General features: G+C 44.8%; 1 protein-coding gene across 2 annotated transcripts; it reads right to left on the reverse strand.

The window, feature by feature from the left end:
- Positions 1-2,276: 2,276 nt before the first annotated feature.
- Positions 2,277-8,207, reverse strand: LOC125531307. 2 transcript variants are annotated; one of them, XM_048695717.1, is made up of 5 exons: positions 7,942-8,207; positions 7,744-7,869; positions 5,299-6,821; positions 5,082-5,107; positions 2,277-3,409 (listed from the first exon to the last, which is right to left on the reverse strand). In XM_048695717.1, exons 3-5 carry the CDS (start codon positions 6,788-6,790, stop codon positions 2,678-2,680), a joined length of 2,250 nt encoding a protein of 749 aa, XP_048551674.1. In that variant the 5' UTR covers positions 6,791-6,821; positions 7,744-7,869; positions 7,942-8,207; the 3' UTR covers positions 2,277-2,677. The 2 variants fall into 2 exon arrangements, with proteins under 2 accessions (XP_048551674.1, XP_048551673.1); XM_048695716.1 differs by having other exon boundaries at positions 7,744-8,207.
- Positions 8,208-9,119: the final 912 nt, after the last annotated feature.

The following is a 9,119-nucleotide window of genomic DNA, read 5'->3' on the forward strand; positions in this document are numbered from 1 at the left end:
GGGATATAGTTACAACAAATGACTCTTCCCAAAATATATGAATAGATAGAAAATTTAGGGTATATAAAGAAACCTAAAGAAAAAAAAAGGACCGCAATATCTGAGTGTTTTCTTCCTCAGCGTTTGTCAAGCTTGTCATGCCTAATCAACTAAGTTGCCATGATAACTTTGTAGGGTTTGTGGAGGCGAAAATTGCCATGTAGCATAAAAAGACAAAAAACTTGCCACGTTGCATAGAGAAAATGCCATTCATTTGATCGTGATCCGACGGATTTGAGGGCGTTCACTGGATCCCAAAAAATCTGACTTTCGCCAATTATCATTTCCCGAAGAAAACTTATAGGACTCAATCATGCAATCAAACAATTCACATAGAAATAATTCTTAAGGATTATTCTAACAAAATTACTTTGCACACAATGGGTGCGTGGCTGATTTATGAACGATGCGAAATCGGACGATGTCCTGTAGTTTGCTTCCTCGCACCAATGGCTTGATTAACAGGGTCTATAGCAACGTTCTTATTCTAATGAGTCAACATTCAGGAAAATTCTTTTAATCAAAGAAACCTAGGTCTCATGCGGATAAAATAAAGGCACATAAAATGAGACGATGTCAGCTTTATCTTAAGTCACCGGAGGTCCTAATTTTTTGTTCTCCACATGTTAAGGTAATCAAAGAAACCTAGGTCTTAAGTCTTTTAAAATGCACATCCTAGTTCCTATTTGATCTCCAACCCGCGTTGTCTAGATAGCATGTCACTTCAACCACCACAATATAGACCCCTCGACAACTAAAGAAACATAGACCTCTTGGAAAATCATCTCTTCCATTTGTACAGCCTTGCTCTCTGTTCTAATTTTAAACAATGTGTGTGCCCTCGGCGCAACAGATGCACAGAACATGCACAAACACGCATCACATGCATTTAGGGGCAAAGCCAGGATTCACACATAAAGGGGCGAGTTTGCTCATGGAGGGGGCAAGCTCTCATGGCGTGAGAGAAATTGGCGGCAACCACCACTATCACTAGTTCACTACCACAGAAGAAGTAGCAGTTTGTTGAGGGGTCTAGCCCCACCTCCCTCATCTTCTCATGTTTGGCAGCTCACCAACAGCTAGCCACCATGCCGCGACTGAACTGGCTATGTTTCATCACACTGTCTGAAAGGACAACCTCTCGCTCGTTGCTGCCTCCCCCTAGCATGGACCGTCCCCAAGGCAACTAGGCCCTTAGCTTCAATGTGCGCATGCTCGTCGCCATGATCGTCGTGCTTCTCAAGGCCATGGAGGGGGAATGGTTCGTCCACGTCATCGAGATCTCCGGGCCACCAGCAAGGTCAATCAGCTCCACGAGCACCGACATCTCTGCCGCTGCGGCCTGGACCATGTCTCCTCTAAATTACCTTCCCCTGCTAGACCTTGGTAGCAGGTGATTTCGTCCACGCCCACCCGAAGCACAATGTGCCCAAGATGGGGCTGACCATATTAGAGACGAAGGGCATGTTTCGTTCAGACGGAAATACGGACCTCTGACAAATTCCATCTGATTGAAGGACCGCGCCAACATGCCAACGCCAGTTCCACTTACCAACAACAATGTCATGTGCGTCCAACACCAAGAGAACGTTGAAGGGGTCGATGACCTTCAAAGCGACGCCCCACGTGGGGGGGGGGGGGGGGGGGGGGGGGACCTACACTGGAGTCTTAGACTTTCGCCTGTAGAACATGACCGGGGGTGGAGGGTGAGGAAGACACTCCACAACCTCCTTTCCCCCTCACACACACATTGGAGGAAACGAACGCCCACGAGCACCGTGTTGCCAATCCTTTCGCTCGGAGCAGTCCAACCCCACGTGATCGGGCAGCACATCGGCACCAGCCAATGTGATGGTGTCGCCGCCATCACGCAGGAGCCATCAACCTCCCCAACGGCCAGGCAGGAAAATATCTTATGCTCCTGGAGCACCTAAGTTCCCTAGATCCCACAGGGAGAGCTCGCACGAATTTGCAGAAAGCCCACAACGAGTCTCGTCATTACACACAAGTCCAGCAATCATTCGATCTATATCCGAGCTTGCGCTACTCCAGGAGCACAGGATATTCACCCACAGCCGGACCACCGGTGAGCCCCGGCGGGCTGGATCCAGCACCATTGCTACGCCAGACGGCTTCTGCTTCATAAGATTTAGAGTTTGCGCTTCAAATATTTATCAGGATTGGGTCCAGAAAACATTAGAGTCTAAACTTTTATCCTTCCAGCAGCTCCGAAGAAAAGCACAGCGACAATGTAACTCTTTTTCTTTTCCCTTTTTTCTGGAAGCAACAAAAACGTAACTCGAATTCAAGTAGAGCAAACATAAACTGAATGCAACCTCTACAGTTATGAATATCTGTTTGGTTACGGTACACAAATATGGCACCCTTCAGACGATGGAAAAAGATATCCATCCCAGGAACCTTACAGAATCAACACATCAATCTATCACACTGTGATTGGTAGAAACCACACATATTTTTCTCTCCTTGGAATGATATTCACACTACCATGTTTTTCTCTTCTTCTGTGAGGAAACAATCATACACATTGCCATCAGCGTAGCAGTGCAGTTTCTCTCCTGCATGCAAATTTTAACCCACAGCCGATGGCCGGTCTTGAATAAAGCCGGACAGGCACTCATAAGCCCTCTGTCTTCCAGACTACAGAAGGACCCCTCTTCTCAAGTTCACAAGGGCGGAGCTTGTTCATTACACGCCCCATCATAGCCATCGCTGCGATGCTTGGAAACTGACCTTCAAGACAATCAGGTGGTGTGTTAGACTTTCGCGATTGCTTTCCTGGACTCGAAGCTCCATGAAAACTAGGGGTGCCACCTTGGCACCACCTCCCTATCCAGTGATTAAGACTTTTTGTTGACATAGGAGACGCATCTTGGTTTTGTTGGTCCATCAATGTTTCATGCACCACTTGGTCCTCAACCTGTTTGATCATGCAAGCACTGTCCCTCTTATAATCAAGCACTTGACCAAACACGGTACATGCCCCTCCAGGAGTTGCTATGTCTCCAGTCTTTGGTTTCTTGGAACAAGGAACATGTGGATCTGAACTATCACATTTCAGGCGTTTCAGCCACTTGTCATTTGGATCTGAGCATACTGGTGACTCAGTTGGAGCCTTGGAAATCGGATTTCTCATTCTGCTCATTTGAAAAAGAACTAGATCCAAATTCATGCTTGACGTTTTGGGTATGCTCCATTCTTTCTTACTAGCACAAGTTGCTTTGGAATAAGAGTTTTGATGCTCCGAGCTCATGTTGATTGTTTCATTTCCTTCACAGCAGCTTGATACTCTTTTAGTTGAGGAGGAGACTACCCGTTCAGTTTTTTCCGAGTCTGGGTAACCAGAGTCCTGTGGAACAATTGTTAGTTAGAAAACATTCATAATAAGTTGCACCTTTTCCAATATAAATAAAATGCTTTAGTTCTAGGGTTCCTGAAGCTGGTTAGACTATGAGCAACAGAAAGTTAAATGTACATGAATATACTAAATTTAACAAATGGTCATATTTCAATGAAGTTATAATGTGGCAAACGAGATTCTGGAGTAGGAAAAGGATTCCACCAAAGACAACTAATTTTATGATCTTCAATGAGCAGACGTTGTGGGTGTTAGTACGTGCATCAAAGGAGCACTAGCTCCATCATGACCGGTCGGACTGAAAGTGCATCATAGGCCCCCGTAGTGAATTTTGATGATTTATGACAACATGATTAGGACAGGGGTGCGTGGAAGTTAGCTATCCACGTGCCAGAACCATGAGTTGGTTTCGAGATCTTAACTTGAACCAAGTGTGGAGAATGTTTTTTTGCTTAAATACTCAAACGCACTTGGTCCAAATCTTCCACAAAACCTGAGAACCTCTCAGTGATCCCTGATCAGAGCTGCCGAGTGTGTCATTCGGTCCCTCAGTGAGTTGAGAGAGTGGCACCAGTGCGTTTGGACCCTCCAAGCGAGGCGTCCGGATATACCAGGATGCTACAGAGGCCAACCGCTAGCGTTTGGCGTATCCGAGTGAGCAACACTCAGAACCTTTGAGACTGTGTAGCGTGGATCTTAGGTTTGGTTCCGTCTCTCCGAGATGGATAAATCCATCCGGACAAGCCGAAAGTAAGTACTCCCTCCGATCCATATTAATTGTCGCTGCATGTGTAGGAAGGGGAGCATTGGCGCAGCAATAAAGGTGTAAAGCTGTTGCCTTGTGACCATGATGTCACGGGTTCGAGTCCTGCAAATAGCCTGTTACAGAAATGTAGGGCGCCCAAAAAGACCCAAAGTGGTCGGACCCTTCCCCGAACCCTACACAAGCGGGAGCTACGTGCACCGGGGTGCCCTTTTTTAGAAATGCTTGTGTAGGTTCGTAGGCCTCTTACAGAAATGCAGGGAAAGGCTGCATACAAAAGGCCCAAAGTGGCCAGACCCTTCCCCGGACCCTACTCAAGCAATCAGAGTTATGTTCTTGAAAGGTAGGAATCTTTGGCAGCATGTTGATTTACAGTAGCATGCAAAGTGCGATTTTTTTAGAAAAGAAGATACATTTTTCACCTTTCAACTTTGAATTCTGAAACCAGTTCTTCTAATCCTGAAGTTTTCCAAATTTATTTGCATGTCACTCCCATTTCCTGATATTTTTCCGACCTCTGAAATAAAATAAGACATTCTGTTTTCATCTTTTTTTATTTTAATTCATTTTCCTGACTCCCACCACCACCACCCGCCCCCCACCCCCCCCCCCCCCCCCCCCACACACACACGCACGCACGCACACACACAAAAATTAAGCAAACATGGATTTTCTAAGTTCTTTCCCGTCTGATTGATATGTTTGTATTTTCCCTTTTTTACATGTTTCTGATTTTTCATGATTTCCTTGATCTTTTTTTTTCTTTCCTAATACAAGAATAAAGTCATATACTACTAAATAATCTTTCATGACTGCATAAATGCCTTCATGTTTCTTGGAAAACCAGACTATCTTTTGGTTGCATATAGTAAATTAACATAAAGCAAAGTGGAATTGTACCTTTTGTGTTGACGTTGAAGCGAACCCTGCAAAGAAACCAGAACAAACAAGTCATTAACATTACAGTGAGCAGAGGTAGTGCAAGAATGTATGTAGATTATCAGATGGCATGTTTTGACACAAACAACCTGACAAATACGTAAGTTCTGTCATCCAGGTGCACCAGAAGTTCAGAAGGTAAGTCAAGTTATACTAGATTATTTCATAACCGTCTCACCTGCTATGGATTTTGATGCATCATGAGTATCGCTGTACAATGTATCTGTTTTTGTCGAGAACTGTTTCTGTGTTTCCAATGAACATCTGCTTGTGTTACTGCGAGAATTCACCGAATATGTTGGATCTTTGGAGCATGTGAGATGTGATTTGGATGGTACTGTCAACATTTCAAATAAGCAGGACCCTTTTTGCTTGCTATTTGTCAATTTTTGCCTTGGTGGTTTTCTACAAGCTAGTGCTTCACCTTTGCTCTTCATTACTGGTGCCTTTTCAATTTTATCCAGTAACTTGGAGATCTCTGTGAAATTCACAGCAGAATCCACTTTGCGATATTGTTGTTCACCCTGTAACAAATTAGGAAATGTCACACCTTGGCCATTAATGTCCATATCAATGCCCTTGCCAATGGAAGAAGCATAAACTGATTTCATCTGGTATTCTCTATCTAATGCTGGCTCATAAAATACTACTTCCTCCAAATCCTGTTGTTTTTGGCATCTTTCAGATGTTCCTAACTTATGTTCCAACAAAGGTTCAACAATTTCATCGTCTTTTCTGCTTGCTGAAAATATGTCATTATTCTTGCTAGACTGATAAGGTGACCCTTTTGATGGGCTACCGAGGGAGTTAGTTTCATCCTTACTGCAAGAGCACGATTCTTCAACTGACAAATGTGCTTTCAGATTTCTTCCTGCATGGTCGGAATTGAGACCGAGACAATCATCTTGATGAGGTTGGATGACTGCTGCAGATTTACAGTGCGTCATATTTTCATCAGATACTTGGTGTGTGTGGAACTGATATTCCTTTGATGAAAATGCCATTGTATTAGACGCAGATATATTCGCCTTCAAATTATATTGTGGGACAAAAATTTTATCAGATGACGCAGAAAAAGCAGACCGTCTTGGGTTGAGTATACTGTCAATTTTCCTATTGATTGCAAACATAGGAAAATGACTCCATTCTGAACTCAGATTGTCAGAGCTCAAAAGTTTATGAGAATCCACAGATAAATCTGAAGGCTTATGTACAGAAAATCTTTCTGATATCACTGTCTTAGCAGCATATACATTCAGATTTTTCTGTACCATAGATCTTTCGAAAGGTCTATTAAACTGATCAGTATTCTTGCATTGAACTTCTTGGCAAACATCATGTGCTACACCCCACATATTAGAACTGAATTGCTGTGTATTCCCGGAAGATGCACCTCCATGGCTAACTCCAACCATCAACCTTTCAGCCATCCTAGCTTTCATGAGCTCAAAAGGTAAATTCCCACAATCTTTTGAATATCCGACATCATCGATTTCCTCAAACGGACTACAGCTCTTGCTATTTTGAGGTTCTGCACTGTGGCCATCTCTTGTCCAGTGTGCCATCCACAGGGAGTGCTTGCGGTAAGATGATTCTCTGATATCACTTTTGCTCAGCAGAAGTTCAAAGTCTTCATTCTCACCAAATCTTTTGGAAGCACCACCTGACATGAGTTTAGTTTAAGAAAATTGCCTGAAACTTCTGCAGCAAACAGGAAAAGAATGGTAGTAAGTCATTTTGTAGTGTGATATACCTGTCTATGCCAAATGAAACCAGTATATAGAAGAAAAGAAAGAAAGAGCTGGAGGACAACAATAGCTGTTAAAATTTACACAAATTGACACACGTAAATGTGAATTTGCACATTTTGCACAAAGGCGAAATATAGGGTTGATAGTTCAAACTTCAAATCACCCATTTAGCACAAATTATGAAAAGTACCACCACTTTATTAAGATAACAGTAACTTCGATTGTACTTGACATGTTCTACAGCATGTTACAGATTGGTACCAAATAGCAAGGACAAGATTAGTAAAATAGTAAACTTTGACGGTCTTACCAAAGTCATTCTGATAGTTCTTTTTATCCCATTCTATGAAGTTGGACTGTCAGGTCATGAAACTTGTTCTACAACATGTTATAGATTGTCACAGTACCAAATAGTAAGGACAAGACTACTAAAATGGTAAACTTTGACCATTCTATGAAGTCATTCTGATGGTTCTTTTAAGTTTTAATCCCATTCTATGAAGTTGGACTGTCATGTCATGAAACTTGCTCAGACTCTTGTCATGAAACGGCGTAAAGTGAACGAATCTATGACTAAATAAATACAGTACAATACTACTAGTAGAGAATATTTTTTGCGGGGTCTATCCAACAATGTGGCAAACAACACAGGATAGACGTCACGAAAATACAAGGCATGGTAGAACTCAGTGAGATGCACACTTCGCAGAATTATGGAGGGCACAAGGGAAGGGGAACCATGGAGGTGCTTGTTAATTGTTAGTATAACTTTCAAGGAACCCCGAAGCTGAGACTGGTAACATGAAACAAGAAATCTACAGCAAATAAGAACAAGTAGCCATTCAAGAGAGAACAGGGAAATTCTGAATTACCTGGGCGACCGCTCGCCTCCTTTCTCCGACAGAATCAGATCAGAGCGCCTCAGCCGCGACTTCAGAAACCGCCAAGCTCCGGCAAGAACAGTCCGGCCAAGAACCTAAGCCGTTCGCTCGGGGCTCCTATGGTCCAGAACTACTCAGAAAGGCTTAAAAGACCACAAATTAGCAACTAGCGGCGGCGGGCGGCGGCACCTGTCCGTGAATCCACTTGCGCCACAGCCAAGGGCTAGCACGGCCGAGCGCTCAGCCCCGCCACTCCTTTCCCGCTCCGCGCGCCGCCGTCACAATCGCGGAATAAAAACGTGTGGGCGCGCGACGAGGCTTTCCGGCGGGGAATGATTCCTCTCCCTCTCCGCCTCGCGCAGGATTAGGGAGGAGAAACTGTGGTTGGTTGGTACACATACGGCCGCGTCTTGTCGCCATTAAAGGCGTAGGATGGCGGGGAGAGGAGTGGAGCGGGGAGGACGGTGGAGCAGCCGGGGTGACGTAGCAGCTTCTCGGCCATGTAAACACTGGCAGGTGCATGATTTCTTTTTTGGATCCAGCCAGTCAACAAAATATCTCGGCGCGCTTTGCGCTTTTTCTGAGGCTCCATGCCGGCGATATTTATGGGTGCCACGTACCCTGCCCAATCTACTATTCAATGTATGTATATATCTCCCAGCCTGTCGGGTGCTGCCACGGTGCCACCAGTCCGAGGCTCCCAGCCACCCAGCCAAATCATCAGGACTCCTTGATTCAAAGAAATTTGAGTAAAATGCACTGGTGGTATTTGAACTTACTAAGAAAGCATGCTTTGGTCACTGTATTTCAAAATACGATTAATACGGTCACTTAATACGTCTACATGTGATTGTACGGTCATTGTTTTACGCCACTCGTCGCCGCTCCATTTGACCACTTGTTGACCAATCCGAGGCGACAGCTGGCGTTCGCGAGGGGTTCCGCAGCATTTTTACAAGGAAATCCTTGGCTGGCTCTGTAATTCCTCCTATCTCCTTGTCTATTCGGCTACGATCATAACGAAAGGGGAGGAGGTAAAAGGGGAGGAGGGAAGGGCGATCGTCGGCGGCACCGCACCACCACCATTGGAGTCGCCGCAGAAGGGCGAGAGCCGCCGCGCAGGCGCGATGCATCTCATTGCTGGAGCCGTTTTGTCGGGATGTCGCATGTTCGTCGCCCCGATGGTGCTCCGCCGCCCAACTACGGTAAGCCCTCACCTCGCCCCGCCATGGTTCTTGCGCTGTAAGCTATAGGGTCTGTGTTTGTTAGTCAGATACGCCCATCTGTATTTTGAAGATTTGCCTAGGGTTTTTTTACCACGATTTGGGGGTTTCAGCGTATAGGGTTTTGGGTTTGGAGAAGGTGGT

The sequence above is a fragment of the Triticum urartu genome, unplaced genomic scaffold, assembly GCF_003073215.2.
Source record: "Triticum urartu cultivar G1812 unplaced genomic scaffold, Tu2.1 TuUngrouped_contig_6950, whole genome shotgun sequence".
In the NCBI taxonomy this organism is placed as follows: Eukaryota; Viridiplantae; Streptophyta; class Magnoliopsida; order Poales; family Poaceae; genus Triticum; species Triticum urartu.

What these genes read in the sequence shown, in the direction of transcription:
- LOC125531307 (XM_048695717.1), bottom strand. Translation starts at nt 6,790, where the DNA reads ATGTCAGGTGGTGCTTCCAAAAGATTTGGTGAGAATGAAGACTTTGAA. An exon ending in TGCATCAAAATCCATAGCAG is followed by an intron (nt 5,108 to 5,298) that starts GTGAGACGGTTA and finishes GTTTCTTTGCAG; the next exon opens with GGTTCGCTTCAACGTCAACA. An exon ending in CTTCAACGTCAACACAAAAG is followed by an intron (nt 3,410 to 5,081) that starts GTACAATTCCAC and finishes ATTGTTCCACAG; the next exon opens with GACTCTGGTTACCCAGACTC.